This window comes from Zootoca vivipara, chromosome 1 (genome assembly GCF_965207765.1).
Source record: "Zootoca vivipara chromosome 1, rZooViv2.hap1.1, whole genome shotgun sequence".
Classification (NCBI taxonomy): Eukaryota; Metazoa; Chordata; class Lepidosauria; order Squamata; family Lacertidae; genus Zootoca; species Zootoca vivipara.
The window spans coordinates 53,579,565-53,599,711 of NC_142582.1; the positions used below are offsets into that span (position 1 = coordinate 53,579,565).

General features: G+C 43.8%; 1 protein-coding gene across 1 annotated transcript; it reads right to left on the reverse strand.

Moving 5' to 3' along the window:
• Nucleotides 1-395: 395 nt before the first annotated feature.
• BTBD18 (BTB domain containing 18) lies at nt 396-11,228 on the reverse strand. The gene is made up of 3 exons (XM_035126183.3): nt 10,910-11,228; nt 5,477-5,639; nt 396-4,577 (listed from the first exon to the last, which is right to left on the reverse strand). The coding sequence occupies exons 2-3, from the start codon at nt 5,601-5,603 to the stop codon at nt 2,563-2,565; spliced, it is 2,142 nt and encodes a 713-aa protein (XP_034982074.1). The 5' UTR covers nt 5,604-5,639; nt 10,910-11,228; the 3' UTR covers nt 396-2,562.
• Between the last annotated feature and the right edge of the window lie 8,919 nt (nt 11,229-20,147).

The window sequence follows — 20,147 nt, forward strand, 5'->3', positions numbered from 1 at the left end:
AAAAAGGATGTCATTTGTAAATCTGTGGAGCCCGTTCTAGCCTGAAACACCAGAGCTTTATATGAAATTCAAGTGCCATGATCTGCCCATATATCCTGCAGTAACTTCCTTTCTAGATGATTCTTCTGTAATATCAGCTTTTCCCTCATCCTGTTTCCAACAAGCTTCTTGTGTGCAATTTGTTTCTTTCCTACCAGTGCTGCAACTAAACCAGGCATCCCCAGACTTCGGCCCTCCAGATGTTTTGGACTACAATTCCCATCTTCTCCGACCACTGGTCCTGTTAGGTAGGGATCATGGGAGTTGTAAGCCAAAACATTTGGAGGGCCGCAGTTTGGGGATGCCTGAACTAAACCATAAGCTGCCACAAGTTTAAACAAAATAAAAAAGACTCTGGGGAAAATATAGGAACTTTATTTGAACAAAGTCACAACTCAACATTTCTTATGGCCTTTGTGCCATCTACTCTTCAGATTCTTTTCTGTACAATGAGAGCTTTGGGCTGTCAAAAGGAAGTAGTTGGCACAGCGTCATGGAGGCATGGGTCACTGCACTTGAATACACCTCTCCTTGAATAAGCTGTAAACAAGGGAAATGGTTTGAATGTAAAACAAGTGATTTAACCTGTCGTTAGACTTTGGAGAGCCATCTCTGTACAAAATAAAATAAAATAAGCAGGGCATGTAACTGTTTACTGCATCAGCTTCCACAGACGGTTAGCCAGCATTAACAGCCAGTGAAAGTGGTTGGTCCTACCAGAAGTAGTGAAAAGACAGCCTTGAAGGGGCTTTTAACATTTCCAGGCAGCTGCTCCAATGAATGCCCCAAGCTTTTGCAGTGCAGCCCAAAGAGCACCCAACTCAAAAGTACAGCAGATGCAGTGAGAGGCATCAGCAAAGGTCATGCTGCTGTTTCTAGCTCCAGTGTGACCTTTGTGATAAGTGTTTGATATGCACACAGCTGTGGAACGGTAGGCCACCACCAATGTCTTCTCCGGTGTTGTGAAGTCCCTTCTACTCCCAAATTGTGCTGCTCAGTGTAACTGTTCACCAGATTGGGTTTTAAGAGGGTGGGGCAGGGAGCAAGCACTAAAAGTTGCTTTAGCTGCCTACCATTAAAAATTAAAATTAAAGCCACAAACAAACTGTAGACGTTTGAGTCCCTGAGAACACAGTCACTCTGTGGTTACCCTAGAATACACAACTGACTTGACTGAGTTGTGAGTGCCACACTTCCTGTGTATTTAGAAAGCCCTTTTTGGGGCAGCTATACCCTCCTCCATTATTGGGGTGGGTGGGGGGAGAGATATAAAGCAAGGATGGGGAAACTGGTGGCCCTCCTGATATAAACAGAACTGAAACAGACAGTGTTCATGTGCAGTTTTAGTGCTTGAGAGGGACTTTCCCCCCCATAAACATTTCCTTACTTTTTGACAGAACCACTGCTAGAGGTTTCAGTGTTTTAGTTTCTAGCTTCTACCTATCCTATAAAGCAGAGCAGGAATCCTGCCAGCCTGCACTGTACAGAAAACAAGAGTTACAAACATAACCGTCATGATTAGATAAGGCTGAGGGGGTGGTGATTGTAAAATAACCCCTCCTACCACTTGGAATTCCAGGGGGGTCACTTTTCCCTCAGCACTCTAAAAGCATTGTAAGATACTATTAATGTTTTTGTTAACCGCAGCCCCATCAGGGATTTTAAGTGTGGCACTGAAGTCTATCCCACAAAGGGCCAGACTTTTATGAGGCCTTGACATGGTGGCGAAGCCCCTACTTTCGAGGCACCCTCCTCTCCTCTCATGGCAGTGTATGTTAGTTTTTTCTTCTCCACTTTTCAAGCAGAGCAGCCTGGTAATGGAAAGGCTCAGTTCAGCATCTGAGTTCTCTGTCCTGCCAGCAGTCACAGGAAGGCTGAACATTGTCACCTGTGTCCATGAGGGAGAGGGCGGTCATGTGAGGAAGAGAGGCCATGGCAGGCTGAAATGAGAAGTGCACTGCACTGGGCAAGCAAGAAAGCAAAACCAGGGGAGAGAGCTAAGTTAAAGGGTGCACTGCAGCTCACCATTACCACCACACCAAGGAAGTCCCAACAGTCCAGATGGTCCCAAGAGAAAGGTGACGGGGATGAGGCCTGGCATTGCTGCTTACTCCGTCACACACTCACCCCCATTACCCTAGATGAAGGCTTCCCACTTTCAGTTGGGAAGATGTCTCAGTTCAGTTTTGGCCTGCAGCAGGCAGCCACGACGCTGAATGTCCCTCAAGGTCCTCACATACTTTGCATTTTGGGAGACTTGGCATAGCGGCTGCCCACCAGAGGCTTGAGGCTCCCATTTAACCACAAGTGCGGTTGCCTCCAGGATAAATACATCCAGGGAGAGGGATAAGCCAATGGCAATGGCAGCAAGTAGCAGCAGCAATGCCCAATGGGATCCTATTGGCACTGAGGTGAGCAGGGTAGCAGTGGGCCCTTCTTAGCCTGATCAGACCTTTGACATCAGGCCTGACCCCTCACAGCCCCTGGGTAGTCAAGGCAACTCCTTCCCATGGTCTGCATTCACTAGTTCACAACATCCACCTCGGTTTCAGACACTGGAGAGGGATCTGGCCTGATGCATTCGATACTAACCAAGAGTTCGTCTACCCCACCGACATCTATCTCTTCCTCTTCCAAGCATGGAGGCACCTTACAGCCCAAGTGGTGTTGCAAAGGGCTCTTCAGCAATGTCTGAGCATGGAGCTGTGTTTCGGCACCAGAGATACCCACTTCATAGGACAAAAAAACCTGGTCTTCATTGTCTGCCAAAGTGATGGGCAAAGGATCACTAAGGTTTGCAGGCATATTCTCTGACATGGACAGTTGATGCTGAGCTGTCCAATCATCCAGTTGGGGAGAAGCTGGTTTGTACCAAGTAAAACAGTCACTGCTGGTTTCAGACTTCACAAATGGAAAGCAGCCGGGAACAGGGTCTAGCAAGGGACTCCCATTTGCTGAGCCATGAGTTTCTCTGCTGATCTTCATGTCAATAGCTTCCAGTTCCCCTTTTAGGAGACTGTTTTTGGTCTTGACCCACAGAGGACAGTCAGAGACTTCTGGAGAGCACATATCTTTTCTTTCAACTTCAGCACATTCTAGTGGACTCTCATTTGCTCCTGGTGCAGGCCATAAAATATTCATCCCTTCTGGAATAGTGGCCTCTTGAGGCTTCTCAACAGCATCACCATCATCTGCCAGAAACAAATCAAGCATGTGTTCCAACTCACCAGCTGAAGCCAGCTTATCATACTGCTCATCCTCACTCAGATGGTCTAGCAGAAACAGATCCAATTTATAAGGGTCTCCATCTTCCAAGGATACCTTGTTATCAGCTTGTTCTTCCAGGTTCTTCTCATTAAGAGGTGGGCTTTCCATTTTTGTTGGCAGCCGTCTAGTTGAGGTGACTGACTGTTGTGCATCTACTCCTTCTGGCTCAGGGTGCCTGGGCGGAGACTGAGAGCCCTCCTCTTTCACAGCACACACAGAATTTGGTGGCCTGGTGGCCTGAGCTGAGGGAGATTCCTGCACCACCTCCCAGCAGCTGCCATTGATAACTTTTCTGAGCCTTACCCGGCCAATCTGCCCTGCATTTTGGGGATGACTAACACAAGGTTCACTGGCATTGCACTTTCTGCTCTTAGCAGCCTCTGGAGGGAGAGGCGGGCTCCAGAAGCCATACAAATGGCTATCTTCTGTTTTCTGCTCATCTTTGATAGGAAGACGTTTCTGCCTCCAGTGGCGTCTGGTGGACCTTGAGGGTTTGCTTGATTCCACAGTGCTAGAGTCTTTGATGGCACATGGTACAGGCAAGGGTGACGAGGAGAGCTTTGAGCGACTGAGCTTAATCTTTTTTGACTCTTGCAAGCTGGTTGTAGCTTGGCTATCGCCATTCCCATCCTGTGTCTGCAAACTGTCATGCTCATTATTGCCTAATATATTCTTTCCCACGCCTGTAAGACGTTTTTTAACTTTAGTTCTAAGGGGCTCGGTGGTAACTGCTGGATCTTTAGGCATCTGCTCTTCATTCCCCCTCATCAATGCTTCTGGTTTTTCCTTCTTGATAGCTTTCTGGACAATGCTGCTATTGTTAACCATTTCCTTGGTGCATGGAACTTTCGCTACAGTATGTTGCATGTTTGAAGACAGCCATGACGTCAAGGAACTACCACTGCAGGCAGGGGGAGACTGCAACAGCGTTAACTCTGAGATGGATAATGGACTAGATAGCTGTAGGCAATCCCGATTTAATCGAGGGCCCAGGGATTTTTTGACCAACTTTCCTCCCTCTAGATGAAGTGACTCCAGCTCTGACACCTGAAGCTGCCGTGCAGCTGCAAGAACATCCTGGGCTTCTTCCCGGGACACCTCCATCTCAGAGGTGTAGAGGAAATCCACCAGCTTACGTAAAGTCCCAATTTTCAGCCCCCGGATCTCTAGCACCACCTTGTGTCCTTTGGGGGGCATTTCTCGCTCCAAACGCTCTGTGAAGAAAGGGCTGCAGGCTGATAGAATGCAACAGTGAGCTGGAACAGCTTCCCCTGCAAACAACACAATTGTTAGCAGGTACTGTATCAACAAAGAAACCCATATATTTGCCCCTCTGTGGACAGAAGATGGTCCCAAAGTGTTCCAGCCCCCAAATAAACATTTTTCTTGAGATTCCCCAAGTGCTATCTCATGACTAATTATAGAGCCTTCTTACATACTGAGGCATATTATAGCATAAAACCATTTAGTTTTACGATCAGTCTGCTTAAGAGTCTGTCTCAGCAGCTCATTTAAAACTGTTAAACTTATTTTCACAATTCCTTCTGGATATGATACAATAAAAACGGAATGGTTGGAAAAAAATAAGTTATTTAGCTCAACCTGTTCTCTGCCCTCTCAGTTTTGAGGGCACTTAAGCACTAGCAAAGCACTAGCAAAAAGCAATTCACAGCATAAGATGTGCTATACATTTTTATAAGCATACACAGACTTTCCCCAGTACTGTACACATACAGTATACTCCTGTTTGTTTCAACTGGGTTTGCTTAGGAGAAGTTAGGAGAAGTTCTCAGTGGATTTGTACTCACATTTTGTTTGTGAGCAGGCATTTTAGTTAGTTCAGTTTGGACTAATGGGTTCTACTCATTGCAAGAAAGCTGCCTACATTTCTAAGGGACCTATGACACTGAGGACAGGCTCTGGGAAATCCATCTATCACATCCAATAGGTTATAAATGTCATTAATTAATTGTTGCTGATGTTTCGTTTTTGTTAACCATGCAGTCAAAGCTTGAAAAATACTTGAAATTTCTAGGAGACACTGTGAAAATTCTAGGTGCTGGATCCTTAAAGCAGAAGCACTGGTCAGGAATTTCCAAGCACCTGGGAATTTCCAACTCTGTTAGGAAGCAAAGCACCCTTATTAAACCCTCCCAGCTTTAAGTATTACCTTCTGCTTGTAGGACAACATCACAAAATAAGTCAGCTCTCTGTTGCCGATGGAGCTGCAGGAACACCATACGGAGAAGGCGGGAATTCCGATACAGAATCTTGGGATTCGCAGCTGGAGGGCTCATGGCAGCAGAATTTCCACTTTGTCAGGCACCAGATTTCTGTGAGGTAGACACAGTTCTGAGGATGCAGCTACCAAAGTCTATGAACCTAAAGCCTACACAAGTCATACTGGAAGTAAGACCCAATGAATTCAATGGGATGTACTCCTAAGTAAACATGCACAAAATTAACAATGCTAGTGGTAATTTGAAAATAAGGCTGCAGCCAGAGGCACAACATATAGCTATGCAAGTTTTCCTTCAGGTAATTCTGCTGAAGAATATTCTTAAACTGCAGCACTTTCCCACATCATACTGTCAGCAATCCCCAAGGCTTACCGGTATTTCAGCTTTACTTCAGTGAATAAATACATTGTGTTTAAGATTTTCCAATATGCCCAAATGGCCAGGAATGAAGTAGAAGAACTTGTGAACTGTTAATACCTGTGTTCTTCCTCTCTTGCAACACTGATCATGTCAGTGGCTCAAGCAATACTGCAAACCTTTTCATACCCCATTCTGAGGCACATGACTTCAGACACACAGGTTGTCCGTTTCAATTTTTAACATACACAGAAAACAAGTCAGTTCAAAAATTAAAATTTTAATCAACAGATTTTAAGCAGAACTCTATCATTCCATACAGGGTTAGATGTGTTGCAGTGTATCCCTTACTATGAAAAAAATTCCAACACTGTCTGAAATCTACATTGGGGGTGGGGGAGAGTGCTGATCTCCCAAAAATTCAGAGACCATTTAAAACTGTGGGCTGTGACCAACAAGTGGGTTGCGAAGCCTGTGCAAGTGGGTTGCAGGCTTTATATGTAAACCCCAAATAATTTCTGCTTTTAATCCTTAACTGATATTATTATTTATTATTTATACCCCACCCATCTGGCTGGGTTTCCCCAGCCACTCTGGGCAGCTTCCAACAGACTATTAAAATACAATAATCTATTAAACATTAAAAAGCTTCCCTAAATACCACTTGCAGCTTTTTGTTCTGTTGGTACACTACACTGCTGTGTGGACAGACACTTGTACCTGAACATTAGAAAACCTCCAGTCATTTTAACACTTGGGAACCACACTCTGGCAGCAGATCTGGTAAAAGTGCACCACAAGGTGCTCCCTGTAATAGCACCTTGTGCCAAAGTTACACCAGACCAGCCAACAAGATCAATTAATAGTTAAGCCAAGGGTGATTTGACGTTTGCTTAGTCAACATAATAAATAATATCTATACCCTATGTATTAATAACCGTTTAGAGGAGTTTTCTTACAATCAAGCAGTATATAAATTATTTGGTAAATAAATAAAATAATAATAATAATAATCAGACTAAGGGTATGCTCACATCACCACTTACTCTGCATCCAGTGCACTCCCACTGCATTCACACCATAGCCACAATCTATATCAATCCTGTTGTTCCTTGACAAATACTAGCCGCCATCCAATTAGAAAACTGGATGCAGAGTAAACTGTAATGTGAAAAGACACTAGTAGCCATCACACAAGTGCAGATGACCATGGAAGAGCAGGTGAAAGTGTAATGCACAGGAGTTCCATAGGGGTTGCAGGGGAGAGGAAACCATAAAGGTCACATGAACAGATCTCCATGCAAAAGACCTCACTGAGTTTTAAGCTACTAATGTGAACATGCATTGGTACATGTGTGACAACCATCAAATGCCTCACTGGCTAACTTGTTGGCCAAATACAACCTCAGACAAACCACTGCTACATGCCAAAATGAACTTTATCGTGAATATTAAAAATATTAATATTCCATTGTATTTAATACTACTTGTGTAACCATATGTTTCTAGAATAACATTTTATAGCTTGTTTTGTTTAGTCGTTTAGTCGTGTCCGACTCTTCGTGACCCCATGGACCATAGCACGCCAGGCACTCCTGTCTTGCACTGCCTCCCGCAGTTTGGTCAAACTCATGTTCGTAGCTTATGAAGCAATATTGTGCAATCAGATGGCTGGTGTTCTTAACATTCCCATAAACAATACTGTGAATAACTTTGGAAGTTTTATCAATATTGCAACAAATTCCACATAATAGCAGCATTAAGTAAATGTTTGCTTGGGTGTTGCAAGTAACAGTTATAAAATAGGCAAACTTGAAACAAAAATACATGAAACCAACAGCTGACAAAGTCATGGCATCCAAAATTCATTTGATAATAAAACGATGGTAAATTTGGACTTGTGGATCACCTAATCACTGATTTAAAAATATATTATTCCTTGCTGTTTTGGCATAGCATACATTTTACACTGGAACAAGTGCAAAAAAAACCACCTGAGAATTTAATTAACAAAACAATAAACCTGTTTTGCCAGATTAAACAAGGTATATATAATATAGTAATATGATTATTTATACCCCACCCATCTGGCCAGGTTTCCCCAGCCACTCTGGGAGGCTTCCAGCAAAACATTAAAATACGATAATTCATCAGATATTAAAAAGCTCCCCTAAACAGGGCTGCCTTCAGATGTCTTCTAAAAGTTGGATAGTTGTTAATTTCTTTAACATCTGATGGGAGGGTGTTCCAAGGCCCTCTGCCTGGTTCCCTGTAACCTCGCAGGGAGGGAACCGCCAGAAGGCCCTTGGCGCTGGACCTCAGTGTCCGGGCAGAATGATGGGGGTGGAGATGTTCCTTCAGGCATACAGGACCAAGGCCAATTAGGGATTTAAAGGTCTTTCAAGACCGATGTTATGTGGTCTTGTGGCTAAGTGTGGCTAGGAATCCACCATGTCTACAACTGACAGGAGTTTATATTTAAAAAATGGTAAATAAGGGAGGGAAATCACTCTTTAAACTACCAGTATATAAAAGCATAATATTTCAACTGGAAATCATAAAAAAGTTTCCAAAAAAACAAACCACATCAAATTTTGTTACAGTCTCCATATGAAATAAAATTAAGCCAAAAACAAACCATTTGTCAAACTGATGAGTATCTTAATCTGAAGCATTAAAGGTAAAGGGACCTCTGACTGTTAAGTAGAGTCACGGACCACTCTGGGGTTGCGGCGCTCATGTCGCTTTACTGGCCAAGGGAGCTGGTGTACAGCTTCCGGGTCATGTGGCCAGCATGACTAAGCTGCTTCTGGCGAACCAGAGCAGCATACGGAAACGCCGTTTACCTTCCCACTGGAAAGCAGTGCATTCAAACTGCTAGGTTGGCAGGAGCTGGGACCGAGGAACGGGCACTCACCCTGTCATAAAACCCAACCTGCAATGCAGGAAACTTTTGCCCAACATGGGGCTCAAAACCCACGACCCTGAGATTAAGAGTCTCATGTTCTACCAGCTGAGATATCCGGTGCCACAATATCCTTTTTCAGTTGGAGAAACCAGAACTTTGCCATCTCCTATCTTTTCGTAAGCCATTATGTAGATCTAGGTCAGGCACCCCCAAACTGCGGCCCTCCAGATGTTTTGGCCTACAACTCCCATGATCCCTAGCTAACAGGACCAGTGGTCGGGGAAGATGGGAATTGTAGTCCAAAACATCTGGAGGGACGAAGTTTGGGGATGCCTGATCTAGGTGCTAGTTTTACACTTACACAGCTCAAGTCACACATTCTCTGTGTGTCTCCTTCAGAAGTCCAGAGGGTGGTAGCAAGAGAACTACCGGTAGCTGTTTTTGGTGGCAACCTTGTGGAATCATATCCCCAACCAAGGAAAGCTTTCCTAGTGCCAACACTGATAACTTTTTGGTGCCAGATGAAAACATTTTTACTCTTGTGTACATGTTGGTGGATCTTACTGTTGTGGATCTTACAGCTATTTTAGCTGGAATATTGCTGATTATCATTGTGTTTCAAAGAGAAAGGGTATTAGCATAAATAGCATAAAGAGCATACTTTAATCTTATTGTGGGTTGTGTATATAACTTAAGGCAGACAGGAAAGCAGCAACTCAGCCCCAACTGAGAAACTTCCACATGGAGGGGTTTGAGTACATATTACTATGCCTAATACTCAACTCCTAACAAGATCACACCCTTTGACTCTGCATTCATGCAGAATACCTGCTCTTTCTCCCCATGGCACCACACAAACACTAACATGAAGCAGAATCCTCAGCTTTAAACAAATACACATCAAAGGGTAACCAAAATCTACCTTTGCTCCAATCCTGATTGTGAGAACAAGGGAACTGCTAAAGTGTGTTTAGAATTTCAGCCTTAGTATAGATTGGTTACTACTTTACAAACGTAAAGGTAAAGGGGCCCCTGACCATTAGGTCCAGTCGTGACCGACTCTGGGGTTGCGGCGCTCATCTCGCGTTATTGGCCGAGGGAGCCGGCGTACAGCTTCTAGGTCATGTGGCCAGAATGACAAAGCCGCTTCTGGCGAACCAGAGCAGCACACGGAAACGCCGTTTACCTTCCCACTGTAGCGGCACCTATTTATCTACTTGCACTTTGACGTGCTTTCGAACTGCTAGGTTGGCAGTAGCTGGGACCGATCAACAGGAGCTCACCCCGTTGCGGGGATTCGAACCGCCGACCTTCTGATCGGCAAGCCCTAGGCTCAGTGGTTTAACCCACAGCGTACCTAGGAGTAAATCCCACTTCCCTCAATGCAAGTTATTTCTGGGTAGACATGCATAGGATTGTACTGCAAACGATCTTGAGAACACACCCTAATCATTGTTCTAGGTACAATCTAAAGTCTTTAACAGCTAACAGGCCAAAATTCAACAGGGCAAGTTTCTACCTGCACCTATGTGCCAAAATTAAGGCAAAAGCCCTCGTTCTGCATGTAAGCTTTTTACCCACTGACCAAAAACAAGTGACTGTCAGAAAAGGAACAGCAGCTAATTTTCTACCCAAAAAGCTTCATTCAGCTTCTATTTAGGATACCAATTTAATTTTAAACTATCCTAAATAGACAATTTTAAACTGTTTTACCCCCCCCCCCCAGGCCAGTAGTATCTGGTTTTATTTCACTGTAATTCTACATGTCAAGTGGCGATATTTTTGTTACACGGCTGTGTATTAAAAATGTATTTCACCTTTCCACCGCCTTGGGCCTTCAAGGCAAGGAGGGCTGAAGACGCCCTACACCGCTGAAGCCCATTTCCCCGCCGCTCAAATAATCCTGGGGCCTGTAGTCTCAGCGACCCTTAATCTGCAGGGCCCAGAATTATTCAAGGGGAAGAACGTGCCTCGAAATGTGCCTTTTTAAAGGTATATCCCAAACCGGTAAAGAAGGCGCCACGAGGAACCAACTCCAACGAGAGTGGCAGGTATAGGGCATACATATTACAAACAACCACTAGAAGAAGAAACCTACAAACCAACAGTTGGGAGCCTCCCGTCCCTGAGGAAACGGTGACTCGCTCCTCCCTCTCGACGCCCCACCCCAGGCCCACGGAAAGAGGGAGAGAGTCCCAGGGGAGCCGCCCGGCGTCTTCCTCCGCAGGGCCTCCCTTCTCCTTCCCCGGCAGGAGTTGTGCCCCAGCGCCCACTCCCTTCTGCGCCACCTGCCACCGACGGGTGCCCGTCCGCAGTCGGGGCCTCTCGGCCAGGGGCGGCGTTTCGGCGTGGCGCTGCAGCAGCCGGTGAGAGCCGCTTCCCGGCACTCGCTGCCTTCCTCGCGCCACGCCGCCCGCGCGAGGCTCCCAGGAAAAAGAGCGCCGAGCGACAGAAACAACCCTTTCATTGGCTGAGAGCCGCTGGGTGGGAGGGACCGGCTTTTGGCGGGACGAAACGAGGCCCTTAAACATATAGATACCATTAATAATAGGGAAGGCGGTGCGGAGGCTGCCAAGGCACTTTGGGCTGTGGCTGGTTATGGGGTTGTTGTTGCGCTTCCCAAGTTTGGGCAAGCATGGCACGGAACGTGGGAAGGGGAGCAGAGGCGGGGTCACGCGCACGCAGAGCTTCCTTCCAGTTTCTTTAAAGGGCCCGCCATTATTCTCTTCCTCCCAATTACAAGGAGGTACGACTGTATTGGCCACGACCCACCCGCTGGCTCCTGTCCTTTCTCTCGCTGCCTCTGTTTCTTTCCTTCACGGCTACCTGAAAGGCCTGCTTCTAGCCAAGGGTTTGGGGTGTTGCATTGATAACCGATGAGCCAAAGAGGCTGGATGAGACCCAGGAGTTGCCAATTGTTTGACTCCACCTGCCTTCATTCAAGATAGTAGGTCAGAAGTTGCATGGTGAAGAGGCAGCCATGTGCTTGTCAGGCAGAACCAGCGCCCCACCTGCCCAAAGCAACAGCAACCCTGGAGGGAAAAGAAAGGAACGTCCATCAGATTTACAAGGGCATTCTCCTTAATGTATTGCTACATTCAGGCTGCCGCCATAAACACACTTGCTACCGGTAGTAAGCGAGCCCTGTTGAACACAGTGGGATTTACTTATGAGTAGACATGCATAAGGTTGCATGGTGAAAACACGATGGAAGCTTATGAGGAATCTTAGGAGTCTCACACACTCAGGGATTTGAATTCCTTACATTTAATATACTCTGTCTTTGCGGGAAGGGGCTTTCCTTTAGTTTATCCATTAATGAGAGACGTGATATAAAGGTGACATGATTTCCTCATACTGTACTTCTCTTCCTTTAAGCTAGTGGCAAATGCTTTCCACCGAGTATAAAAATCAGTAGGTATTCATTTCCTCCTAGCCTATACTACCCAATATATCATCGTTTAATGAGAGTTTATGTCTGCCAGCTAAACACTTGTTGCACTGAGCTAATCTCCAGGTATGCATGCAGGACACTTGAGTCCAGGAAGAAAGTTGTAGAGAACGCCCAAGAGACTCTCAGTCCATTGCTTTGCAGATGCATGCATAAGGAACCCACTGGAATACATGGAATACATGCTAACTGCAGAGAATAGGACTGCAACTTAGGCAGTAATAACTGGGTAGTTCAGGGCTGTTCCCCATATTGCAGATTAGTAAATACATTGTTGAACTGAGCATACCTCTTTATTTTAGTGTGTGTACATGGGCGTAGCCGGGGAGCAGGGGGGCAGCTGCCGCCCAATCAAGTAAAACAATAGAAATACTTAACTAACTGACCAATCATTTCGGTTTTGCCCCCCCCCCCAAAAAAAACAAAGGTCCTGGCCCCCCAACAAAAATCCTGGCTGTACCCAGGTGTGTGTACCCAGGTGGCTGTACCCAGGTGTGTGTATCTGAAAAGCTAGCTTCAGATGTGTACTTGCCTCACATCTTATAGGAAACACTGCATGTACTCCTCATATATAATTTGTGATATGGTCCAGATCCAGTTTGAGGTGCCCCTGGACAACATGTTCTCTGTTGGTCCCCTTCTCCATTGTGGGCTTAGCTGGATGCTGTGACAGTGCACCAAGAAGCACCTGATTGATGTGTCCGGCTACACTGTAGTTTACCACAGTGCCCCAGAATGATGCTAGATCAGAGGCATTGGGGGAAATGGCTAGGTCCAGCAGCCATTTGGGGCTGCTTGGAGCATCACCCCCCCCCCCCAGTTAAGGGAGTTGGAACAGTGTAAACATCAGTAGTGGTATGACTGCTGCCCAAGGATGCCAGGTACTGATGCCAGCCCAGGTCCTGAAGTTTTTTCTTCCTGTTCATTTTCACTTTCACCAAATATTGCTCCACACTAATTGATCAAATAATCTGAAGCAAGGGGACCAACTATTAAATTAACACTAAAAATAGAACAGATTAATTTTTCACTTTTTGTGATTTTGTTTAATTTATACCACATTAGGCAAAGATTAATCATTAGTAAGAGTTCCGCTGTTTGAAAAACAAATAAGTAAAATAAATATATACATGCTGCTGGTCTGTTTATAAAAATGGTTGGTGTGGTATTGCTTTTTAATGAGGATATCAAGATACCGTGGAAAGTCGTTACCTTCAGAATTGGCACTCACCAATGTACAAGCAAAATTTTATAAGGTAAATAGCTCTGCTGGAGAAGCTTGATTATTTCAAAGATTTTAATTTTAATGTATTCGTTATGATTAATAGTTACTTATAAAAATTGTAATTGGTATAATGGAATTTTAAGTTTAGCTATGTAAAGTTATGGGCTGTACTTAGTCATTATTTTATTCACTGAGTCAACTGACAAGTTTTAATTAAATTGATTCTCACTGATTTATGCTTAATTAATTTTGCTTTACTTCTCATCTCATCTAATATACAATGTCCCTCTCTCCTGCTTTATATTATGACCTGAAAAGGTGAAATAAAATGAATAAAAATCCAGAGTCTTCAGTGTGTGGTATTCCAGAATAAGTAATATGGTTTCATTCCCTAGTTATGATTATGTCACTGTTTAGGTTTATGTCACATACTCAGTTATGTTTTGAGATGCTGGATATATTTATTGTATAATTTTTAATATTACTTATTTTTATTGATATTGTTCTTAGCCATCTTGAAGATATTTTTTAATGGCAGGTACAGGGTAAAAATATGTTAATACATATTAATACCGTATGTTAATACATGCATGTTTACATCATTCAGTGATATTTACGTTCTGCTGCCTCACATTACAAGAATGGCAGTGAAATCAGAGAGGCCCAGAGTATAGGCTACACTTAGATCAGGCTTCCTCAACCTCGGCCCTCCAGATTTTTGAGACTACAATTCCCATCATCCCTGACCACTGGTCCTGCTAACTAGGGATCATGGGAGTTGTACCGGTAGGCCAAAAACATCTGGAGGGCCAAGGTTGAGGAAGCCTGACTTAGATTATCATACCGAGGTGGGAAACCTGTGGCCCTTTAAATGTTTCTAGGCTACAGCTCCCATCATCCCTGCCCATTAGCTATGCTGGCTGGGGCTGATAGGAGTTCAATCCAAAACAATCTTGGAGGGCAATGGGTTCCCCATCCCTGTTTTCAAAAGGTCAGCCATCATAAAGGCCAGCTTGCAAATTTACATGGAAGGGTGATAGAGAAAGTAGAAGTGACACACACACATCTTTTCATGCATCAGGGTGTTATGCAAGGGTGTATGTGCTAAATGTCACATCCTGATTTAACCAGATATTTGGAAAGTTTTGAAAGAAAGAAGAGGTGGCCTGCAATCTGGACATGTGTTAAAGTATTCATGACAGCAGCTCCATGAGTCAACAACATGAGAGCCAAGCAACTCACACTATCACATCCCTTTTGTGGCTTCCCCGTGGGAATATACCAGAGGTGGTTATACTCGGAAATAGCCAGCAATACCCAATCTGATTGCAGTGTTAACAAAGCTCAGACCTCAAAAGAAATAGGAAACATTTTAGTCCAAATGGAACAAGAAGAAGCTAAAAGACAGAAGACTTCAGGTGTGATTTTTGGATAAATAAATAAAGAGGTGCCAGTACCCAAAGTCTGATTCACACACTTAAAGCCTGCAGAAAACAGGATTGAGCAGTCTGCCCATCAGCTGGTGAGTGAAAGGTTCAATTCTGCTCAGTTTGAGTGCATGAGGGAATCCCCTGCAGGGACCTCATTCACCCCAAAACTGCAGCAAAGTGACACTGAACTCTCTGCCCATCAGGTGATGCATGGAGAGTTCAATCCTGCTTATTCTCTTCCTCCACCATCCAACTGTCAATCGCCTGTTGTCAGGATTTTATCAGATGATTTGATGGGTGCTATAAAAAGACACTGATACTCTGTGAGTATACCATCAGCAAAAAAACAACAACCAAACCCCCACTGCATAGTGATGCCTGGAGTTTTCATCTTCCTCTGTAACTGTGTTTAACTGGTGTGTGAAACGCAGGCATTAGCAAGTGGTTTTATATATATATATATCACTTGACTTGACAGTATATATATATCACTTGACAGTATATATATATCACTTGACTTGAAAACACTGAGGTGATTTAGCAATTAAAAAAAATTAAATTCAGACACAGACTGGGTTAAAAAAAAATCTCCACTTAAAAGGCTTGCTGGGAAAGGAAGGTCTTCAACAGCCATTGAGGAGTGCTATTTTTAATGCAAATAAGTGTAGAGGGAATTTTCAATTTCATGTACTGTGTCCGTCCCTTGGTGCTGAAGTAGTATATATTGCTTTGTTGTTAATTCTGCTGTCTGGTCTTTGACCGCAATAAAGATACAACAGCCATTGAAAAGACAGAAGACAGTAAAGATGGCACCTGTTTGATATATCATAGGAAGGAGTTCCAAGAATGGACTTCTCGGTGATATATCTGCAGGAGGTGCTCTCCTGTAGAATTTAGTGATTGGCTGGCTATATAAGGGGTATATATCCTTTTCAGATATCCTAGTCCAAAGCTGCACAGGGCTTTGTAAACCAGGGCCACCTCAGGCCCTATATATTTATGCTGCGAACACCTTCACCTGCTCATTTATGCCTAGCGAAGATACAAGAGCAGATCATGCGATTTTTCCTACTTAATTAGTAGGTTAAGCTACCTTGTGTGCTCGTAACTAGAGAAGTCTATCAACTTTATGAGCACTCTTTTCTCACCAGAAGAGTGTTGATTCTTCATATCACATACTTCTACCGTGCCCATAGTAAGCGCTTGCAACAAATCTGGTTGCTCATCTGACCTTATATATCTGCACTGGCGTGTACATTCTGTATGTACCTAAGAGTGTCTCTGATTCCAAAGGTTAAGTATGGACAAAGTTGACACTCAAATGAGGAAAACTATGCGCTGAAGTGGCACAGATTATCCAAAAGGTGGCACACTTCCTTACTCATTACCCCCTGAGGTGAGGATTGCGAACATTGTCGTCTAAATTCTTTATGGCCGTTAGTGGTTGCAACATAGTTATCTGAAGAAGTGTGCATGCACACGAAAGCTCATACCAATGACAAACTTAGTTTGGTCTCTAAGGTGCTACTGGAAGGATTTTGTTTTTGTTTTGACTACATAGTTAGACTGTTTTCTCATAAAGGTAGAAAGGTGAACTGTGTCAGCACAATTTTTGATTTGTAACGGTTATATGGCTCTCAAAGTGGATACGGTACATGATGGGATGCCAAGCTAGGCAACTTAAATTCTATGAAAGTAACCACAAAACTGTAGCATGTGTCCCAGAGCAAAATGAAGAGCAAAACGACTAGCTAACAAGTCAGCGTGGATATATTATGGGATAAAGCTGTTTGCCATATCGTAGTGGCTTGTATGCAGTGTGTGTAGTATTTAGTCATGCAGGGAGCTAATCTCTGGCATCTGGAGGCGATGTGGTAAAAGGAATTTTAGCATATTCCTAGTGCCACACACTCCTGATCAGCTGCAATTGTCTCAGCGCATGGACAGACTCTACAGGTGACGGTATTCCCATTTGACTATTTGGTAAAAGGTAATTTGTAGCCACACCAAGTTTAACTGTAGCCTGGTGATTGTAATACATTAAGTTGTAGCCAATGCTAGTTCTACTCAAAGTAGATCTGCTGGTAATCATGGGCATGAATAAGTTGTTGTTGTTTAGTTGTTTAGTCGTGTCTGACTCTTCGTGACCCCATGGACCAGAGCACGCCAGGCACTCCTGTCTTCCACTGCCTCCCGCAGTTTGGTCAAACTCATGTTGGTAGCTTTGAGAACACTGTCCAACCATCTTGCCCTCTGTCGTCCCCTTCTCCTAGTGCCCTCCATCTTTCCTAACATCAGGGTCTTTTCCAGGGAGTCTTCTCTTCTCATGAGGTGGCCAAAGTATTGGAGCCTCAGCTTCAGGATCTGTCCTTCCAGTGAGCACTCAGGGCTGATTTCCTTAAGAATGGAAATCATTCAAGAAGGTTTGATCTTGCAGTTCATGGGACTCTCAAGAGTCTCCTCCAACAACATAATTCAAAAGCATCAATTATTCGGCGATCAGCCTTCTTTATAGTCCAGCTCTCACTTCCATACATCACTACTGGGAAAACCATAGCTTTAACTATACGGACCTTTGTCGGCAAGGTGATGTCTCTGCTGTTTTAAGATGCTGTCTAGGTTTGTCATTGCTTTTCTCCCAAGAAGCAGGCGTCTTTTAATTTCGTGACTGCTGTCACTATCTGCAAATGCCCATAGAGCACAGTTAAAATATAATATTGCCAAGACTATATGAATGTTTTATTATTTATTGTAGGTGTCACCAAGTGAAGTTTGATATACTGTAATATATATGCCTTGAACATTTATGTTTTATGGCATTGATTTATGGGTGTGTTTATGTCATGTGAATAGTTTTATTTAAGAAAGAACAAAAGCTGCTCAATTTGTACTCATATTTTCTATTTGTATACTGTTGTGGTTTCTGCATCATACAATATGACTAGCTGAGAAACTCCAACCAAAGCTTTGAATATGTTTCTCACATTCTTGTCCTGGGATATTACATTTCTGCACAATCAGCACCAAATCCACTGGCTTCTTCTTCTTCTTCTTTTTTTTTTTTTTGCTATTTATCCATTACAACTACAAACTATTATACTGAGTGAGTAACAAGGGAAATACAGATTACTGTTAATATCACTCTTATATTGAAGAGAATAAAGCAGGCGGCATTTTTAATTTTGCATATATATTTCCCCAGCTGTTCTGAAATGACTTGCTTTTAAGTGGTCTGTAAGATTGCAATGAAAGTAATATATGAATACGCTAAGTATAAAATTGATTTTTTAAAAAAATGCTTGCTTGTTGTGTGCAAGCAGCTGTGAGAGGAACTTTGAAGAAACCTCTTTGTTGTTGACTCAAAAGAAGGAACATGGAAGAAGAAGGGAAAATATTGCTAGGTACCTACCAGGCATCAGCTGCTAGGTTAGGTTTGCAAATTTCCCTGTTTACTTACTCTTACCTTATGGAGGATGCTTACAGTGGCTAGATCTGCTCTCTCTCTCTCTCTCTCTCTCTCTCTCTCTCTCTCTCTGTGTGTGTGTGTGTGTGTGTGTGTACGCAGAGGCTATTCATTGACATTTAAAGGTAAAGGTAAAGGGACCCCTGACCATTAGGTCCAGTCGTGACCGACTCTGGGGTTGCGCGCTCATCTCGCATTATTGGCTGAGGGAGCCGGCGTATAGCTTCCAGGTCATGTGGCCAGCATGACAAAGCCGCTTCTGGCAAACCAGAGCAGCACATGGAAATGCCGTTTACCTTCCCGCTGTAGCGGTTCCTATTTATCTACTTGCATTTTGATGTGCTTTCGAACTGCTAGGTTGGCAGGAGCTGGGACCAAGCAACGGGAGCTCACCCCGTCACAGGGATTCGAACCGCCGACCTTCTGATCAGCAAGCCCTAGGCTCAGTGGTTTAACCACAGCGCCACCTGGGTCCCTTTCATTGACATTTAATGCTTGCATAATGTGGCGTTTCAGGCAATCCTTGTGGGGAATAATTGCAATGCATCATAACTATTGTTGCGATCAGCTCCTCCACAGAACCCTTTCAGTCTCCTGTAATAAGAAGAAACGATGACCTGCATAGGAAATGCTAACCAGATTAACACAAATGGTTTATGTTGAAAGAATCACAAAATTCTAATACCAGGTAAATGTGTGTTGCAGTCATCTTAGGGTAACTTGTGCGGTGTAACCTGTGCCTTTGGACATGTTTCGATTGGTAAGCGAATTATCCTGGAGTGCACATACTTAACATTATTTTAGGATGAAAGATGTGCTGACCTTTGAATAAAGAAGGATAATTGCCACATGGTAATTTATATTTGCCATGCAAAGTGTGTTGTGGCTATATGCAAATTGTCAATCACTGAGGAATCTGGTCAAGCAATTGTCCCTGAGGAGATGTTTCACTTGCCCCGCCAGTTAATTGAAATATTACATCAGAGGTTCTCAGACTTTCTACCCTGAGGGCTCACTTGAGATTACTGAGGCCCTTCTTCTTCTTTCTTTTCTTCTTTGGCGATCACTCCTAGCCGAGTAAGATTGTCTTCCGTAAACACGGTTTTAACAATGAGTCCGTAAGTGACTGTGGAGGCCAATTCTGGATCCACACGTCCTTCCACAGTGGGGACATTGGTTCCCGGGCGGGAGATACAAAACTGTGGTCTGTGAGCAGAGCCAATAAAAAAAAATTGTGGTAGATGGAGGCAGAGGTTGTCCTATTCAGCTGGCAATTAATAACAGCCTTTTCTATTGATATATTTGGAAACTGCTAAATTCTTCGCTATAACAGCTTCCCTGTGGCAAGGAGTTCCATAGCTCAGCTTTCTTCAAGTTAAGTATAGACATTTTCTCTGGAGATACAATGACTTGTATGCAGGTCCTGGGCTGCCCAGACGACAAGAGACCCCTCTTGGACTTGCTGATGTGGTCCAAAGGAAAGTAGAGAAATACATTTTTGTGTGTGTGCATTTTTCAATTACAGTGGGTTATACTTATTCCAGTTACAGACACCATCTCCTACCTAACCCTTCTCTTTTTTTTTTTTAACATAATTTTTATTGGTTTTTACAAATTACAAAAGATGGTACATACATAAACACCTTTTCCACCTTCTTCCCACCCCCCTCCATGGGTCCTCCCCTGCCACAGAAGTATCCCACGCAGGTGATCAGTCAGAAGTGGTCCATTTTATGATTGGGTTTCTGTCCTCCTCCCCCTCCCCTG